The 19,523-nt window shown below is 42.2% G+C and overlaps 2 protein-coding genes across 2 annotated transcripts in view; one reads left to right on the top strand and one right to left on the bottom strand.

Moving 5' to 3' along the window:
* Window positions 1-19,523, bottom strand: part of mbtd1 (mbt domain containing 1) — a 112,770-nt gene that overhangs the window by 47,606 nt on the left and 45,641 nt on the right. The window lies entirely within an intron of this gene.
* LOC117439384 (nucleoside diphosphate kinase A2-like) lies at window positions 11,603-19,068 on the top strand. Its single transcript, XM_034075297.2, has 5 exons — window positions 11,603-11,706; window positions 13,062-13,194; window positions 18,109-18,210; window positions 18,301-18,413; window positions 18,765-19,068. The coding sequence occupies exons 2-5, from the start codon at window positions 13,066-13,068 to the stop codon at window positions 18,877-18,879; spliced, it is 459 nt and encodes a 152-aa protein (XP_033931188.1). The 5' UTR covers window positions 11,603-11,706; window positions 13,062-13,065; the 3' UTR covers window positions 18,880-19,068.

Raw genomic sequence — 19,523 nt, 5'->3', positions numbered from 1 at the left:
TCACTCTGCCTTATTGCTTGTGCCAATGGTTCAACAATAAAGCAAAGAGCATAGGAGAGAGAGACAGCAGCCCTGTCTAGAGCCTCTCTCCGGCTGGAATCCTATTGGACACACTCCCATTACTTGATCCTAGCCGTAGGTTCATGATAATAGTCTTAATACACCGAATTGCATTTTCATTTAAACCAACCTCCTTAGGTACTTCATATCAAAAAGACCAACTGACACTGTCAAACGCTTTTTCTGCATCCAGACAAACCAGAACCATACTCGTGCATTGTCTACAATATGGAGAGTCCTTCTGATATTGTCTTGTGTTTGGCGCCCTCTAATGAATCCAGTTTGATCTTCATGAATAAGATCTGGCATAAAAGTCTCAAATCTTTTACAAGATGATTGAGGTAAACAGCTTGTAGTCCACATTTAAAAGAGAAATTGGCCTATTCATTTTTACAGTGGTCTTTTGTCTTTGCCTTCCTTAGGCAAAATGGAAATAATTGCTTCCCTCCAAGATGGGGGAGCCCTGCCTTCTTTAAGAGTCCAATTAAAACAAGACAGAAGCAGAGGTGTTAGCTCCTTCATGAACGTTGGAGCTGATACAGCATTCCCACTAAATCATGCAAAATTCTTTATTATTCAGCCGGGTTATTTTGCACCTCTTATTCTCCCACATTCCACATCGCAGAAACTCCGTTCAAACATCAAAACGTTCAGCTCGGTCAGGAATCGATGGCTATTGGTAAAGAGGCCTTCTTCAGATATTAACATTAGTGTGTATTGCGCAGCTCGTTAACGCTAGAGTGTGTGATCTCAAAGCTAGAGTGGAGGAGAGCTTGAAATTCGCATTCATATATTTTTTAAATAATTAAACAAAATGCCTCTTGAGGGCATTTTGAGGGGATGAAGTGACAAAAACTTTCAACATGTCTCCATTAAACCCCATTGTAAGTTCACCCTCATCCACCGCAGCCGCACACCTTTAGTTAATCTGCCAAAAAGGCCACATTATTAACCCGAAAGTACACAAAAAGTACACTTCAGATGCTCAAGTTCCTTGATATGCTTCACGCTTTGAAATTTCACCGATATCTGTTACGGTTCTTCAACAAAACGTCGACATGTAAGAGGTTTATCTCTCATTCAGAACAATGCAAATGCTCTCCTCTCACTGATTACCAGAGGTGGGGACTCGAGTCACATGACTTGACTCGAGTCGCATATTTTTCGACTTGAGACTTGCTTGACTAACATTGATAAAAGACTTGACTTGGTATTCATGACTTGAGACTTGACTTAAGCTTGAGACAGATGACTTGAAAGGACTTGACTGTTTAAAATTAAATATTTGCGGTTTTTGTAGTGAGATATTACGTTTAGTTTTTTCGAAAAACGTGATTGGGTGATTATAGCGCCATGCGCGCAAACCTGGCAACCCACTAGAAGGCAGGAGTGTCAGTTAACATGGCAGCGCCTAGCTTTACTCCAACAATAGTGAAGTTTGGATTCAAGGATTATTTTGTCGATGACGGTTGTTATGTGCCGCAGTTGGTGCTTTTGTGTGGGTGTCTCTCTCTCCCTCTGTTTGTCTCCAGGTGCAGCCTCTCCCCAGGTGCTCCCAATCCCCAATCAGCGCCTCCATAAAGGACCTGAGGAAGGCTGCAGTCGTTCTCTCCTTCTCTTCTGGCTGCATGTGTGCAGCCTGTGTTACGTGCTGTAGTGTAGTGTCTCTGTGGGAGGCCTAGTTTAACCTGTGTACTGCTAATTGTTAAGAGATGTTCTCCAGTGTGTCTTTGTGTATTGTTTTACGTTAGTCCCTTTCTTTTGAAAGAAAGTTGTCCTTAGTTAATTAAGTTTGTTTTGCAATTTGGCTGGTGAGCCTCTTTACTTTTTTATTAATTAAAACCTCACTTTGTGGCTGGTCACCACAGACGCATGTCTGACGGGCTGGGGGGGTATATACGAAGGTCGACCTGTGAGGGGTCTCTGGAGCAGAGACCTCCAACGGTCACACATAAATTATCTGGAGCTTCTAGCGGTGTTCCTCACCCTGAAACGCTTTCTGCCTTTTCTCAGAGGACATCATGTCCTCGTGAGACAGACAACACGACCACAATATCGTATATAAACCGCCAAGGGGGTTTGTGTTCTCTCCAGTTACACATGCTGGCACGCAAACTGATCTTATGGAGCTGCGGACGTCTCCTCTCTCTGAGAGCGACGCACGTACCAGGAGTGATGAACCTCGGGGCAGATCTGCTGTCCAGAGGTACACCACTTTATGCAGACTGGACTCTACATCCAAGGATTGTGAGTCAGCTGTGGGTGCGTTACGGATTTTTCACCCACACCCAGAGCGCTTGGCACTATGGGCCTGGCCCGTGAGTGGTATAACCTAAATACAGTGGGACTCCCTCAGAAGGTGATAAACACTATTCAGAGTGCAAGAGCTTCCTCCACCAGGTCCCTCTATGACTGTAAGTGGAGGGTGTTTGAGGAGTGGTGCCTTCAAAAAGGACATATCTCTTTTCAATGTCCTGTCGGGGTGATTCTATCATTTCTACAGGACCTGATTGATAAACACAGAGCTTTCTCTACGATCAAAGTGTACCTGGCTGCTATTGCTGTATGCCATGTGGGCTTTGAGGGAAAGACGGCTAGCCAACATCCCTTGGTCTGCCGTTTTATGAAAGGGGCTCGCAGGCGTCAAGATCACCAGCCTATCAGGATTGGCGTAATGAGATTGATGCTTCTGTTTGCATACGCGTTGAGGCCATAGACTGTATATCGAGGGGTGAGAACCAGAGGGGCGTAAGTGACATTTTGGTCAAAAATGAGTTATATATATCAAATAAAAGCTCTCGATGAGCTCTTCCTACTGCCAAAAGGGTGCATGTGAATTCTAAACCAATCCAGAGTTATTCATCAAAAACTAAAAGACCTAACACAGAACACACTGAACTATTTTGTTCCGAATAAAAAAAAGAAAAAAAGATTTTTTTCATTGAAAGTCAAAATATTGTTCATTAAGTATATTGTCATCCACATGTTTATGAAGTTTTCATATTAAAGATTTAATTTAATAAACAAAGTCAGGACAAAGTATGGTAATTTTTTGTTTTGGCTCTCCTGTAAAGTTGGTCAAATGTCACTTACGCCCCTCTGGTTCTCACCCCTCGATTATATAAATGGACGTAGTGTCCGTGACGTCACCCATAGGATTCTGCAGAGTTGCCGTGAAGCCCTTAGTAGGCGGAGTCGGCCACTAACGGCTCGACTGTGACGTCAGAGTCTAATCCCGCCTGCTCCAAATAAGGGCCAAGAGGCGGAGCCGAGGCGGGACCTGCTGCCTCCGAACTGGAAGTAAACAGAGCTAGCTCAGGCTAAGAAGCTAAGCTAACATGAAATACATGCATACCAAGTTACTGCTAACAGTGTCGTCCCCCTATATAAACGTTACATTCATAATCAAATGAGACAATCTGCAAGAGAATTAGCTATATTTTGTTATTCGTAATGCTTGTCATTCACACGTTGAGAAAAGACGGACTCCACCGCCTCGGACTAGTGGGCTAGCTCCGGGACGCCGGCTGGAGCTAGCCCCCTGTGGCTCCGTTAGCTCCGGCGGCCACCACTTGGATAATTGGGTCCCCTATTAACATTTGCTCCCGTTTAGCATTATGGGCGTCATAGCCATAGACTATACAAGTCTTGCCCAAGGCTGAATCATAAACTAAAATGTATATGTATGTATAAAGGGTTACGTCCTTAGCTGGCTAATAAGTAACAAGCTAAGCTACCAAGCACACAACCACCTGCGAACGGGGTTAACATGTATAATATTATCATTTTAGACTTCTTGGAAGTTCTGTTAGTACATTCAAGCGCACAGCACAACATTTTAATTGTCTGGTATTTGTAACAATATTCCGTAAAAGGCACAATCACCACGAACACGGCTAAAGCTAAAGGGTCAAGTACAGTACTATGACTAACTAACGTTGTAGCCTCTATGGTTGTAGCCTAGCAGAGTGGACAAGTTGCTGTTAGCTGACAGTGAGGCATGTACTTGTCCATCAAAGTGACCACGCCCTAATGTATGCAAACACTTTAAGACCTAATATAAATAAAAGGGTCGTGTTAGAAAACAATTCACTCACAGATTCATAATCATGAAGGTGGCATCTAACTATATCGATAATAATATTTATTGCATCCATGGGTAGAAACATGTTTTTTTCTGCTTTAAAGTTGGGCATTTTAACATGGGGGTCTATGGAAATTGCTCCAGCCAGTCCCTAGCGGCCCATGTATGAACTGCAGTGTGTGGCACTTCCGTATTGGCTTCCCGGCTGTTGCCCAGAGTTTGCTGCTTGGTTGAGGCGCATCCCATAGTGAGACATCTCACTTCATGTTACTCTGAGTCCTGGGGTTACGTAAGTAACCTATAGTTTTCTCACATGCTCTGGCAGCTAGCGCATGCACGAGAGAGGGGAGGGACTTAGAGCGTGCTTGAGAGGGGAGGGACAGCATGCACGGCTGCAGTGCAGGGAGTGGAAGCAGAGAGCTGAATACACATGTATGGAGTCAGATTTGGGTCAATATTCTAGCGCGTAAAACAAACTACTCACGAGCGGAAAATGTGCTTTTACACGCGCATAAAATGACCCTCGCGCGCAGATTAAACCCCCGCGAGCGGCTCTGCGCCCGTGAGCGGCTCTGAGCTCGCTCGCGAGAGGCTCTGAGCTCGCTCGCGAGAGAGACAGCCCTCTTGCTTGCTCGCGGGAATGTCAGCCTCGCGGAGTCTGTCTACGCGCGCGTGAAAAGTTTCTGGCACTTTGGGGCGGAGCCACTAGACTTTGATTGACAGCTGCAAGGAAACCCGGAGTTGCCAGGTTTGATAAATGCCTGAACTACCAAGAGCCGAGGAGTGACGGCAGCAAAAGCAGTTGGACGAGATTGAATGGTAAAGTTGTCCATATGTGTATAATTGTTGCATTTAAGTGATATATTGGTTGTAAAAATTGTTTTTTTATTTGCTTGATACAAAAGGACATTCTTTATAACCAATTGCTTTATTATCACGCATTTGTAATATTTGTATGCTAGAACTTTTTGTATTCTTTTTGAAAAATAAAAAATAAACAGCTCACTTGTCATTCATTTTAATCCTTAATTATCCATCCAACACTGAAAAGGTGGTCCTTGTGAAGAGTCTCATCATATATTCCCTCAGCTGAAAGTCATTTACAACAATAGTTTTCTGAAGATTAAGTTTGTTTTAACCAAGGTATAAGGTTTTTTTAGGTGTGATTTTATGAATGATCTATTCTGTCAACATTTGATGAATTAGAAAAATATTAATGTTTTTAAATGTTAACAATTATTTTCTTAATGACATATTGTGCTAATGAAATCCTTGTAAATAAATGTCCAATGAATTTATTCTTGCATTCAATTTTTTTGAATAAAAACCATATCCACCACCTGGTACTTCCAGTAATCGTCATTGACACACAATGTGCAGATATAACACAATCAAATGTTAATTCTGGTTAAAGAAATATAACACAAAATGTGCAGAAATAACAAATGAGTGTGTTCATCTTGGTTACACATTTATGACACACAATGTGTAAAATGTGCACATTGTGTGTTAGGGGCATGTAACACATTTTGTGTGTAAAAATGATTTACACATAAATAAACACAACACGTGTTGTCCCTGAGCACACTCTGTAGGTGTGTTGAAATTCAACACATGTTGTGTCATATTTGACACATCCCTTCTAAGAGTGTACAGCAGACAGTAGCTAGCAATTTTCGACAGATACAGCCCACTCAAAAATATATTGTTTTATATAAAATAAATTTGTATATATATATATTAGCTGTAGACTTTACGAATATAATAGTTTTTTATGGACAATTTAACCATTCAATCTCGTCCAACTGATTTTGCTGCCGTCACTCCTCGGCTCTTGGTAGTGCAGGCATTTATCAAACCTGGCAACTCCGGATTTCCTTGCAGCTGTCAATCAAAGTCCAGTGGCTCCGCTCCAAAATCCCAGACATTTTTCACGCGCGCGTAGACAGACTCCGCGAGGCTGACACTCCCACGAGCGAGCAAGAAGGTTGTCTCTCTCGCGAGCGAGCGCAGAGCCGCTCGCGGGGGTTTAATCTGCGCGCGAGGGTCATTTTATGCGCGTGTAAAAGCACATTTTCTGCTCGTGAGTAGCTTGTTTTACGCGCTAGAATATTGACCCAAATCTGACTCCATACACACGGCTCTTATTAAAACGGTGCTTTCTCACCGGAGTACTTTTCCCCGTCATTCTTAAAGTAGCGATACTAATGAAACGGAGGAATCGTAACGTTTTTAACGGCAGGGTATCGCGGTACCTTTCAAGTATCGGTACACCATGCAACACTAATACAAAGTCATTCAAACTAGCTGCACCTTTACCAGCTTTGAGAATACTTTGAGAGACCGGGGCCCTCCTGCAACATCTTGCAGGAAACTGTGTCTGAGGGCATGTTCATTTAATAAACTATGAATGTTTTATATCCATGTAACGGGAAGAAACTCATCTAACTGATCTTTTTTTTTTTTTTTTTAAACCCCACAATGCTAATGCTGAGCCTCTGAACTAGCAACGAGCGAAAAATGCTAACAGATGACTGCACCGAAATTCACTCACAAAACCTTATTATTTATCTTTCCTGCACATCTCAACACATCGTCTCACATCGTGAGGTGACACAGAATCGATGGGTACCCTCATTATCACTCAATTATACGAACTCTCTGAGATAATAACAAGAACAGACATCAAAACATATGGCGCTAGGTAGCTAAAAACGCTAACATGGCTCACCTGTGTCGTAGTCTGGTCAAAAGTGATCTTCAATGGCATTAAAACGTTAAAAAACGCTGCTGAAGTTAATCCATAGGTTAATCCAATGTGTCCCTTTGAAATGATTTCTGATAATCCATAAGCAATAAATCTGCTTTTCGGTTTTCAGATGTCAGAGCTACAGACAGCTTCACTCTGGTGCAAAACTGTGTGCGCGAAGCCGCCACCTTTTTGTTTTACCATGTGTGTGAGTGGGGAAATCCCCCTTCGTTTCTATTGGCTCTAACGGTCAGAAAGAGATGTCAATCACCAAAATCGACCAATGGGTTCCAGAAAAACGGTAAAACCCCCATTTCCACCCAAATCACCTCAGAGGTGGAGGTTTTTTTGCTAAACCTCTCTAAAAAGGTCAAATGTCACTTGTTTTGCATTAATCTTGATACAGGGTACTTATTATATGTTGTACTTTGGATTCCTAAAGCCTTTAGTCTACTAACCCATCATCCAAGGGTAGTTTTCACTATAAGTAGATATTAAGTTTTGGACGGACACTATAATTGACAGTTTTTTACTATGTTCAATCTGAATTTTCTTTAAAATAAAAAACATCTATATTGATTCTGACTTTTCTACATCCAACTCACAGGTTTATCATTACTTTGAGAAAAAATATTCGATAGAAGGGAAGATATGGTCATTTGTTCTGGGCATGTCATTTTCGAGCCTGAAACCTGAAAAACAGGCTCATGGGCTAAACTGGTTAATGATCAATCATTATAAAACATATCATATATATTATTCTGAAATGGACCAATCTGCACAATGAATACTTTTACTGTTGGTATACTTTAAGTACATTTTGATGATTATATTTGTCTACTTTTACTTGAGTAACATTTTGAATGCAGGACTTTTACTGTAACAGAGTATTCCTACTCTCTGGTACTGGATCTGAGTACTTCTCCCTCCTCTGGATCTTAAGGCTTTATGAGGGCATCTGGGTGAACATGACCCTTTTTCGTTAAACTCTGGAAGCAGGTGTGACTCTCCATCCGGAAGATTTCAGCAATACATCCGACTGGCAGCTGTGGAGATGCTTTATGGTGCTGGCAGGTGTGTGTGGCCTCACACACCTGCCGGAGAAGCATTGGCTGCCTGCCACCAGACACCTTCAATATAACACATGAAATCTCTCCTTTGTGTCAGTGTAGGAGCAATTTAGGGCAATAAAGCAACCTTTTTGCCTGCGAGAAATGTATGTCAACACCACTTTACATCCAAAGCAATTCCACATAACAGCTTCACACACTCACAGGCCGGGAGAGCTGCCTCTAAAAGCAAAATAATGACTCTGTATTACAATCCATTACAGCACAAACAGCTTCTTGCTTCACATTTTGTGCAAGCATAGCGCCCTGCACTAAAAAAGAACGTCACAAAATATCGGGGCGATGCCAATCATGCCACATCCTCAGTTTGAGCCGAGGACGCCTTCGTATTAAGAGGAGCACCTCACCCAATAACAAAACACACACACATGCCTGGCTACCAAGCCTTCTGGAGTGTGTGAACAGCACTTAACCTTCAATGTTTCATCTCCCAGGAAAAGACAGTGAGAGAGAGAGAGAGTAGAAATTACAGTTTAATCCTGGCCCTAAACCCTGGTAAAAATAGGACTGGAGGTATAACGTAGGGGATTAGGACATGGGATTAACTCTCCATTTGTTTTCTAAAATCAACCGCTGCTGGAGGTGCACGAGAAGAGGAAACAGGAGAGAAGGGGAGAGGAAATATGTAGCTAAATCTGGCCCATACATTTTCATCATTTTTTTAATCCTGAACTTTGAAAACAATGATAAATTCATACAAAAGTAAGTAAGTATTTGAAAAGTTTTTCTGGTTGAACATTATTTTCATTTAGTTTAGCAATTTTCCTGATAATCTTCACATTTTTATTTATATTTTGATATTTGAGTCATTCTTTTATCAGATGCAGATTTTATGCTTTTAAGATCTTTTTTTCCGCTTTCTGAAATATGCCCCTGATGTTGCATGCGGGGGGGCGTAACTTGGGGCTCTTGGAATCATGAGTGACAGGCCTTCCATAGTCATGATGCCTTCAGGAATTGTAGGTATCCCGAGAAAGATTTTCTGAAAAAATTTAAATTATATAAAAAACTTTCATTATATATATATTTTTTTGGAATGATCAAAACTTTTGGCCCAGATTTAGCTCCATAATATGACAGGTGATAAGCAGAATCAGCAGAGGAGAGAAAACAGAAGAGAAAAGGAAAGGAAATGAGAAGAGAGGTGTGGGGACTGGGAGGAAACAAGACACGAGGGGAGAGGAGATGTCCAGAAACAGGAAATAAAAGGAAAGGAAACGTGAGAACTGAGGGAAGGAAACAGGAGATGAGGGGAGAGGAATGGGCACAGGTAAGGAAAGAGGAGGGAAGGAGAGAGAAGTGGTGCTGATCTCTGTCGGGTGTTATGTTTCTGGACAGAGACTAAACAAAGCTCACATCTTGGGCTGAATCAAACGATTGGTCCATTGATCCTGGTAGACTACTACACAAACATGGAGGATTTCTTCCGAGTGACTCATATACTGCTCTTGGAAGCCTTTGGATTTCTTCTGTAAAACCAGTTCTGAATCTTTGGTAACAGTACCTTAATTGTTATATTTCTTATAGACATCTAATCCCTCCAGTTCTTGGGCATGTGCCAGAGCCTTGACTTATGCTAATAATTGGACCACATGCCTACAGTTTAAAGTCAATATTTTGGATTCAGCACACAGTAAGAACAGATTTGAATGGATATGGACATTTGGTGCATCTGGTGGTGATGTCTCTTATATGTTGTGTCTGTTGCCTATTCCCCCTCTGCGCATCAGTTGCAACGTTTACTTTTTGAGTGAGTGAATACATTAATGAAACATGCGACAAAAGTGAGACCATGAAAGGCTTTGTGTGAGCCTAGGTTCTTTCTTCTAATAACCAGATTAAACAATCATTGAACACACACTTCATCTCAGGCTCTCACTGACGCTGCCTCAGCATTTAATAAAGCCAGTGCCAGCCCGCTAATGAAGCGAAGGGTGAACACTGACAGTATCAAAGCAGAATCCATCTCATAGGGAGGTTTCACTTGAGCCAACATACAGAATATGTTCATACAGAGAAGTCAGGCTCAGAAAAACTGCATTAATCTTGAGTGCATTGCTTTAATATATACAGATATTGGCCTCTTTTTGCGGGCTACATAAAGGTTGTTGCGTTTATGTCATGCAATGCACAGTGACTTTATGCTTATACCATAAAAGCTATGAGCTGCAGACTTTAAGCTCTTAAAGCTACCTTTTAAAAGCTTTCATTCTGTCATAGAGCTGAATGGCATGTGTATTATAACCTGCAGCAATTATTCAAAGTGCATTTGTATATGCGTTCCTGTAATGTGGGTGCAAACCATCATCTTATCAGCAGTATAGCTTTTATATACAGCATGGAAGTGTACATGGCCTGTCCAGACATTTTTGGAAAAATCGAGGCATTTTCAGTTTTATCACTCTGACTGTGCAACATAACTATAACAAAACAATTCCAACTGCTTGTTGGCAATCTGGCCATTCATGTTTGTTTGTCCGGTTTTGACAGTCTGACAATGGTGTCCATATACGAGTGTCAACATTTTACAAAAGTAGTAAGATGAGCAACATTTCTTAAAATGTAACCCAGAGCTTCTCTCTTGCTATGGAGCAGAAGCTCTGGGATGGCTTTAACCCAAGGTGGCATTATAGAAATGATGTCATCACAAAAAGATACACAATTCATTAAGAAGATTCTACATACAAACACAAACACCATTTTTTTATCTTTAGAAAAATAAAATACAATATATAAGATAAAAATCATACAAGTCAAATAAACACAAGACCTAAACATTTAATGGTACAGAAGTCGTAGAGAGGAATAATATATATAATTAGAATCAAATATAGTGCTGTGGTAAGCTGGTTTACATACATCATTGATACAAAATGCATAAACTATAATCATTTCAAGTAAAAGTCCTGCATCAAGAATGGAGTCTGATTTGGAAAATGTATTTAAAGTATAGGGAGCAAGAGTACTCATTGCAAAAAAAACACATTTAAATATTTTCAAGCAAATGCAAAACATATTCAATGTTAACCCACTCACCCACTGTTTTTTGTTACTTAAATATCATTTTGGAAGTTTTAATCTTTACCAAATAATCATAATTTAAAAGTTTTATAGTATTATAAAACCTAAGTATTATAGGTCAAAATCTGAATGTATAAGTAACTAGTAAATTAATCTATAAAATAAATCTAGTGGAATAAAAAGTACAAAATTGGCTGCCAATATGTAGTTGAGCAGAAGTACAATGTTCTATAAAATGTAAATACAAGGGTTAATTACAAGTACCTCACATGTGTACTTGAGTACAGCAATTGAGCAAATGTACTCACTTACTTTCCACCACATACTGCTCTTACTTCTGTATATCCACACATCGTTTTACCTTGTTGTGATATCTCGTTTTAACAGTTACTTATACTGTTGTTTTTAATTGTATTGTCCTCTGAATGAATATGTACTGTCACTCTCACTCTTTTGCTGATTTAAACTCCTGGATTTACAATGATTTAAAAATGATGTATCTATTACGCAAACTGTTTATTACATGTTTGGCCCTAGTGTCTTGCCGTAGCACTAGACTCCGCCTTCTGGGATAAAAAGCAGCTGCGCAGTCTCTGTCAGTCTTCTCTCACAGGTTAACCAGCCGGAGTAACTTATACACACCACCACTCAATCTTTACAAGGTAATGGATCTATATGTATTCCTCTTTTTGCTTGTTTAAGTTACCTATGTTTTAATATAAATACATATTTATATAGACACTCCTTTTCTTTCGCCCCACGTTGAAGCTAAAGTTCATTAATTTTGAAGAAGTCCTACTCCGTTTGTAACTTGGTTTAAACACATTTCTGTGTAAGTCTGTGAGTGTAGAATCAACGGAAGCTATTCGGTAGCTGTGTCTTGGGGTGCTGCGGGGCTGGAGGAGTCCTGGATGTATTTGGTGGAGTGAGGCCGAGCTGATTTTTCCGCAGCGGCGCGAACAAAAGAGCACGCGGCTGTGAAGGCCGTGGCCTCTCGCCGGCTCCACGTGCACTGTCACTATTCACTAACTCAATTGTTGGTTCCGGTATGTGGCGGGCTGCAGTGATGAACTGAGTGCTCCGAAGTAGGGAACTATCTGTCTGAACTTGATAGGACTGCTTTGGGTGGAGTCCGGGTGTCAGCTGCAGCCTGCAAACTACACGTCACTGACCAGTGAGCAGAACCCGCAGGCCTTCCATTCTACTTTGCGCTCGTGCAGTCAAACACTAGTCAAACTCTTCTTAAGAAGCCAATGTGCTTTTGCTTATGTGCTAAAGTAGTTGAGACTAAACTTAATCTAGAAATCATTGCTAAGTAATTGTCAACTCGAGCACTAGTACCTCCAGGTTACTAGACTGTAAGTTAGTCTGTAACTTAGCAGGTTATCATTCACACCTTGTAGTTAATGCTAGTCATATATGCTGCTATATGTAAACTGTTAAATACTCTTTACATTAAGACAGTGAAATGAGGGAACAAAATGGTGAATTGGTGTTTAAATGGAGGGTAGGTGAATTCCAACAGTAGGTGGGCATGAGTGATGTATATTTGTATATCATACCTTTTGTGCAAGGTAATCATTTCTATGTGCAACAGTTCATGTGTTGTAGGCCTGGTTTCAGCCTGCAGCAGCTGTATATGCTGGAATCCTACATTGCCTGCAATAACAGGGAAAACATTAGTTGTATCCATCAAAGCCACATGTACAACCAAACTGTTTGTGGGTTGGTCCTATTCATGCGCAGTGTAGTGCTACCAAGTGGGTGGGTGTACCAAGTCTTCACTCTGGGCGGGGCTCACAGTAATCCCCTTCAGGTGATCTCCTTCCAGACCCACTCCACCCTCAGTCTTGTCATTTGTGTTTACTGTGCAATGGGGTCGGGGCCCTCCGCAGCCGGCCCCACCGATGCCTGTGCCAAATGCAGGAAGGAAGCGTGAGTGACTCTCCAGGCTTCTTCCTCCTGCAGACTGCTCTTTGTTTCACTTCATCGTCTTTTTATTTTTGCTTTGTTTCAGAATCATGGCTGAGCAGAAGGAGCGCACTTTTATTGCCATCAAGCCAGATGGTGTGCAGAGGGGCATCATCGGAGAGGTCATCAAGAGGTTCGAGACGAAGGGCTTCAAACTTGTCGGCATGAAGATGCTCCATGTAAGTCAAAGTGTTTATCTGTAAGGCTTTGAGTAAGATGTACCTTTTTTTTCTTTTCTTCTAACTAATGAAAATTTTCGATTTAAACCTCGATTTTTTTTCTCCTGTTTTTTTCTAAACAAACCAGACCAAGGCAACATTTCAATACATATTTTCTTTAATAACACAATACAAATAAATGAGATTACCAAGTAGTCTAGGCCTATGTGAACAAATCAGTTGTTCAAGAATAAAAAAAATAAAATAAAAACGGCACTTGGCTGTCATTAATGTGCAAAGATTTTTTTTAAATCAAACTGAACAAAAATATCTTGTAGGCCATCCCTGAAAAACTTGTAAAATGAAATACAACAAATAATAAATAATGATAAAGAAATGAATAATAAAAAAATACCCTCAAACAAAATAACATCCCTTTAACTTTCTAGGAAGTTGTCTTTCTACAGACCTTACACAGAACAGTTGTTTGTTCTATGTATGACCGCTTGTACCCGAACCACTTCCATACAACTGAAGTAGCACCTTTTTTAGGAATGAGTTCTTCATCTGTGTTCGTGGACATTTTTACGGTACGTCTGTCGGTGAAGCGGTGAATGTGATTGTAGTAGGCCAGGGTTTCCCACACATAGACTATACTTGGGCGGGCCGCCCAGGTATATTAACGGCCGCCCAAGTATATTTCGCGACCCATTTAGTTTAGTTTTTTATTTGTCCGTGACCACGACGCCATCTGCGATCGATTAACTTGTGGACAATGATCCCTTGCTCTGATCTCGCCTCCTTCTGGCCTGTTAAGTGGCCTGCCTCACACAGGGTGACTGGCTGTCCACATGATGTGGCCTGCCGACATGGACACTGTCATACAGATCATAAATGAAAGCCCTTGATTGGTCTCTGTGTGTCATTCAAGCTCGGGATAAGCTCAGGTGAGGTAAAGGACTCTGAGTGTTTAGATAGTTAACTTTCGCGATTTTTCGGTTCAGCCATTTCACAAACCGTAGGAAAGTAAAAATGCAAATTAATCGTGAAAACCGAAAAAATCGCCCATCCCTACCTTGAAGCCCACTTTCATGACATTCACCTGTGTGATCTGTAACTCTCTGCACATGATGCAAGTGAGCTGATAAGCCTTCCTGTCTATTCCTGACTGTAGTGTAGATTACCTCCAAGTCTCCTAAGCTAACATCTTAGGACACTGTTTGGAAACCTTCATTATGGAAGAATGGTTTGTACAGAAAATGTCTAGTTACGGCTGAGTGAGGTGAAGTATCACCTCAGTCAGCTGTAACTAGACATGTACGACTGTCCTTAGTTGGTCAAGTGAGTGCTGCAGGGAGCCAGGTGCTCAGGGCTCAACATTAAGGATGGCCCGGGGCCATCTAGTATTTAGCTCGGGCAATGAAGCCTCACCTGCTGGTTGCCCGATCGGGCAATCTATTATGCCAGTATCATGCAGCTCGCGGATCCAGTAATGAGTGACCCGACAGTAAAACTAAACATATCTGGTTTAGGTAGTTTGAGAGGTCATTAAAATGGCTACGTGTGATATTCTAACCTGAAGTGTGTGTTTTGTTCGCTCACTGCTGCAGGTGATCCAGATTAGACTTCACTTGCATTTATGTCCATATCAATCAGTTCTAGCTAATGATAGGACTACCTGCTTATTAAAAGACAACTACACAATAAGTGTCGCTATGCAACCGGGTGAGGCCACAAAGTATAGCACAGCATTATGCATTTGTTTACATGCCCACCGGAACCCCGAGGCATTACCAACAGATCAACGCACAATCAACCCATACAGGACATCTCTTTCTCCACATTAAGTGTTAGACATTAGAATTGACTATTCTTGTCTGTCACATACTCTTGTCTGTCACATAAGTGGCGCAACTGAAGCGGTATTGCGCTAATGGGAAATTATTTTTGACCGGACATTTTGACCGAAGAGATGTGCCGGCTAACGGGAACTCTGACGTCGCCATTTTGTGTGCTTCGCGGATGCGCTCGGCTCTTCTCGACTGCTGCTCGGTCAGCTTCCGGGTGAGGAGGCTTCGTTCGACCAACTTACAGTAGATAACATTTTTAACAGGGCCATAATAGTGTAAATGTTTGTTTTGGCAGTTATAACTGAATGTAATGTGTTCTACTTTTTTCCATCTGGGAAGGCATTTGCCTTCATCAGATGGAAAGTGTTTTGACCAACAACTTAAGTATTTCTTATAGCTATGCAGGGCATGCAAGCGAGCAAACACAAACAAGTGAAATGAAGAATACAATTGAAATTGTACAATATAATATTGTGGTGGTTCATCTTATAATTCAGTCTAGAACCAGACAGCATCTAAGACATGCAAAAATCTAAATGTTCTAGGGGGAGGCCCTTCGTGCGTCATTTTGTCCGCGTGCATTTTTCAGGGCAATCGCTATTGGGCTCAGGGCCATCTGTAAATTAGCTTAGATGGCCCACAGGGCCATCTCCCAAAACCCTTAATGTAGCACTGCTGGTGCTGCACAGACTGACTGCTGACACATTGTTGTATTGTTGAGTCATCATCTAGAACTAGTGGTGCACGATAATTATCGGTCCGATATTAGGAATTATGACGTCGTCCCGATAAACCCGATAAAAGTATTAATAGCCCCGATAATATACAATATATTTTTTGGGTAAAAAAAAAGAAAAAATACTGCGGTGTGGATTGGGATGAGGGGCGCTTGTTTTTCACTCGGCTCCTCCCGTTTTGCCAGTACTGTGGTATTAGTGGTTTAGGAAGAGGGGAGTTCTTCACAAATCCAGCGCTCCCTAACTCATGCCTGGGTGTGACGTAAATGGTGTGCGGCCGTGAAGCCAGGACAGTAAACAAACATGTCGTCGGTAGTATGGGACTATTTCAAAGTTAGATAGTTCGCTTGCTATATGTATTAAAGGTCCCATGTCATGGCCATTTCCACTGATCATAATTCCATTGTTGAGGTCTACTAGAATAGATTTATACTGTGCAATTTTCCAAACTCACATTGGTTTCGCATACAGCATCTCTGTAAAGTATGTGTATTCGCTCTCTCCACTAAACGGCTCGCTGCAGCTCTTGCCCCCCCCCTCCCTGTGAGCCCAGTGTGCTCCGATTGGTCGGGACGTTGTGAATCGCGCTAAGCTCCGTGGAGGTGTGATTTCCTTGTTTAGTGAAACACAGCCCAACTGTCTGTTATCAGCCTGCAGCCAGGGAGGAGAGATCAGCAGAGCTGCCTGCACTGAGTGTGTGAGGAAGTCCGTGGATTGGTCAATTTGGACCAATCAGCGGGGGCTTAACGTAACGGCTCCACGGATTGGTCCATTTCGTTCCGGGGATGACATGACATCATGATGTACCCGGAAGAATCAAATGGACAGTGAGTATCTCCAACGAGGCGTTTTGGGGAGGTATTTTCTGTGTTAGAGTTTTACTCCCTACAGGGTGCACTTTGAGGGTTTTGACTCTGCAGACCGTTTACATGCATAAAAACCTTCATAACACACAAGGGGACGGGTGATAACCGGAAAAGCATGACATGTGACCTTTAACAAATGCAATGCAGAAGTTCCACGAGGAGGGAAAAAGGCAACGAGTTATAATGCTAACAACCTGATCAGTCACCTGAAACATCGCCATCGCTACGATGGTGTGTTAACAGCGTACGAAGACGCCTGCGCTGCTAAACTAGAGGCGAATCCAAAGCCAGCTGCAAAGGCACCGGGGCTTTTACCTATCGACAAAGGCAAGAACTTTATTTGGGAAAATAAATATGTTCACTTTGAAGTCAAAACTGTTCTTGGCTTTGTTTTGTTCATCGTAGTAATGCTCATGTTATTTGCTCACTACTAGTCTTTTTTTTACCACCAGGTGTGCAAAAACTACAGTTACATTTAATATATATTATATTATCGGTCTTGAGAAGCAGGAAGTTATCGGTTTCAAAAAACCAATATCGTGCATCCCCATCTAGAACCCAACATGACTTTTCACTTCATAAGACTAGCATACTGAATTGGTTGGATTAGTTGTTCAGTACTTTTGAATATTAGATAAATAGCAGATATTGAATGGGTAGTTGGAAGTGTGTCCTGCATCATGGGACTTCTGGTTATTCAACATGTGTCCTGAGTGTGACCTATGGAGGGTGATGGGTACTTAGAGCAGGTTCTTCCTCAGAGGCTTTGGAAGGTTATTATGGGGTAGCTTTGGGATTATTGTGCGTGAACACGGCACTCTCTGAAGGAGTGCTTCTGTACTGAAACGAGGCAAACTACCTGAAGCATCCTTTGGTAGTGCAGAACACGAAACTGTTTGTATTGAAGGGCCATATTCCTACAGTGGAGGATGTGAAAAGAATCTGTAAAACAGCAACAGTTCAAACTATTTAGGATCCAACTGAAGGAATGATGAAAGTGAAATCCTTGCAGAGATGAGTGGGTCTGTTGTAGTGTGGGAATGAAAGCTCTCGGTGTGTTTGAACATGTTCTGGAAGGTCTGCACAAGCAGCTGTATTTCTATGCGCCTCATGAGAAAGGCTCTTCTGCTTGCAGTGAGTGTCGGCCTTGGAAATGGAGCTTTTACTGTTCATTAACACGACTGTTATTGTAACGTGTCAGCCTTAGCCCATCCTCGTTTTGTCGCCCATGCACCACGACACATCGGGATAGTGGACTGACTGGTCCCACTGCCTTTCAAGCAGATGCTAATCTGTTGTACATTGTGTGAAGGTTCTCTCTAAAGTCATATAGTGAGCGATTGTGCTGTCACTTTAGAAGGTGGTCAGATGAACCTTCGAGCATAAACCATTTCCCTTTTCTGACATGATGAATACAAGGTTTTAAATGTAGTTTGGTTCACCTGTGATGCTTCATAAATGCACTCCCTGTCTCCGCTGCAGGCCCCCCAGGACCTGCTGGAGCAGCACTACATCGACCTGAAGGAGAGGCCCTTCTTCCCCACCCTCATGAAGTACATGACCTCCGGCCCCGTGGTCGCCATGGTAAGAGATGCAGCACATCGGATCTGAAAGTCAGAAGTGTGTTGAGCAGCAGTATGAAGCAGATCTCATGCCTCCCTCTGCTCTGTCCAGGTGTGGGAGGGAAAGGGTGCCGTGAAGACCGGCAGGGTGATGCTGGGGGAGACCAACCCCGCTGACTCCAAGCCCGGAACCATCCGGGGAGACTTCTGCATCGACGTCAGCAAGTGAGTGCTTTACTTCAGGAGCCAGCAGATACATCAAGTTTCATACAAACCTGCTGCTCCTACAGAATGCAGCCATACATGATAGACAACATGGAACAATCCAAAGCATACATTGGTTCCTGACGATTACAAGAGTAGCAGCAATGATTGACGCATACATTGAAAAGGCGAGATGATACAATTATTCTAGATAACCTTGTGTGAAAGTTCCACAAACAGAAAGCATTGTGAGGCAAAAAGAAACCACATGACATCGAGTGAAAGTGATGTCACTGAACGACCCTTTGGGATATGAGCTGTTCTTTGGATTCCTTGTATTGCCGTCTTCTCATGTTTGCCCACCCCTCACAGGAACATCATCCACGGCAGCGACTCGGTGGACAGTGCCAACACAGAGATCGCTCTGTGGTTCAAGGAGGGCGACCTGTGCAGCTACTCCAGCTGTGCTGCCAGCTGGCTCTACTGAGTGCAACTCTACCTCCGCCCTGTAGCCACTCATCCCACACACACCATCATCACTATGCTGTACTGGGATACAAGTCTGAATTCATTCCATTAGAAACATTCCATCATTCCCTAGATATCCAGCTGCTGACCTGAAACTGTTGGTTCTGTTGACGGTGATCTGCTTTCCAATAAAATGCTCACAGTACAACGGCTCTTCATTCATTGGTCGGATTGCAGCACTAATGTACATATGATCCTCATGGGAGGGATTAGATTGTGATGCATCTCTAATATGTGTGTGTGTGTGTGTGTGCCGTTTTATAACCTCAGATTAGGGTCTATTTAAAATAACATGGTCTCTATGACGATGCCTATGGATGACGCATGCTTTCCCTCATATTGTTTTATGAAATGTGTGAAGTGGTCTCACGAAGGTCACAGCTGCTAGCTTCATATCTAGTCCCTCAGCCAGCATGAACAATGACGAGCCACACACTTGTAAGGTGGCTTTAGATCTTATTAGAAGCAGCACCAGTGTGAACACAGTTTGAGTGTACTGCTCTCAGAAGTCACAGCAACATGTCATTGAAGCATCCTTTGTCACAGTTCTTCACTAAGTCCTACGTACTTCACACCACTTGACATGACCAGAAGTGCTGCATT

The sequence above is a fragment of the Pseudochaenichthys georgianus genome, chromosome 23 (assembly GCF_902827115.2).
Source record: "Pseudochaenichthys georgianus chromosome 23, fPseGeo1.2, whole genome shotgun sequence".
NCBI classification, from domain to species: Eukaryota; Metazoa; Chordata; class Actinopteri; order Perciformes; family Channichthyidae; genus Pseudochaenichthys; species Pseudochaenichthys georgianus.
The sequence above is the reverse complement of the archived record's forward strand: the minus strand, read 5'-3'. Positions and strand labels throughout refer to the sequence as shown.

What these genes read in the sequence shown, in the direction of transcription:
- LOC117439384 (XM_034075297.2), top strand. Translation starts at nt 13,066, where the DNA reads ATGGCTGAGCAGAAGGAGCGCACTTTTATTGCCATCAAGCCAGATGGT. An exon ending in TCGGCATGAAGATGCTCCAT is followed by an intron (nt 13,195 to 18,108) that starts GTAAGTCAAAGT and finishes TCTCCGCTGCAG; the next exon opens with GCCCCCCAGGACCTGCTGGA. An exon ending in TTCTGCATCGACGTCAGCAA is followed by an intron (nt 18,414 to 18,764) that starts GTGAGTGCTTTA and finishes CACCCCTCACAG; the next exon opens with GAACATCATCCACGGCAGCG.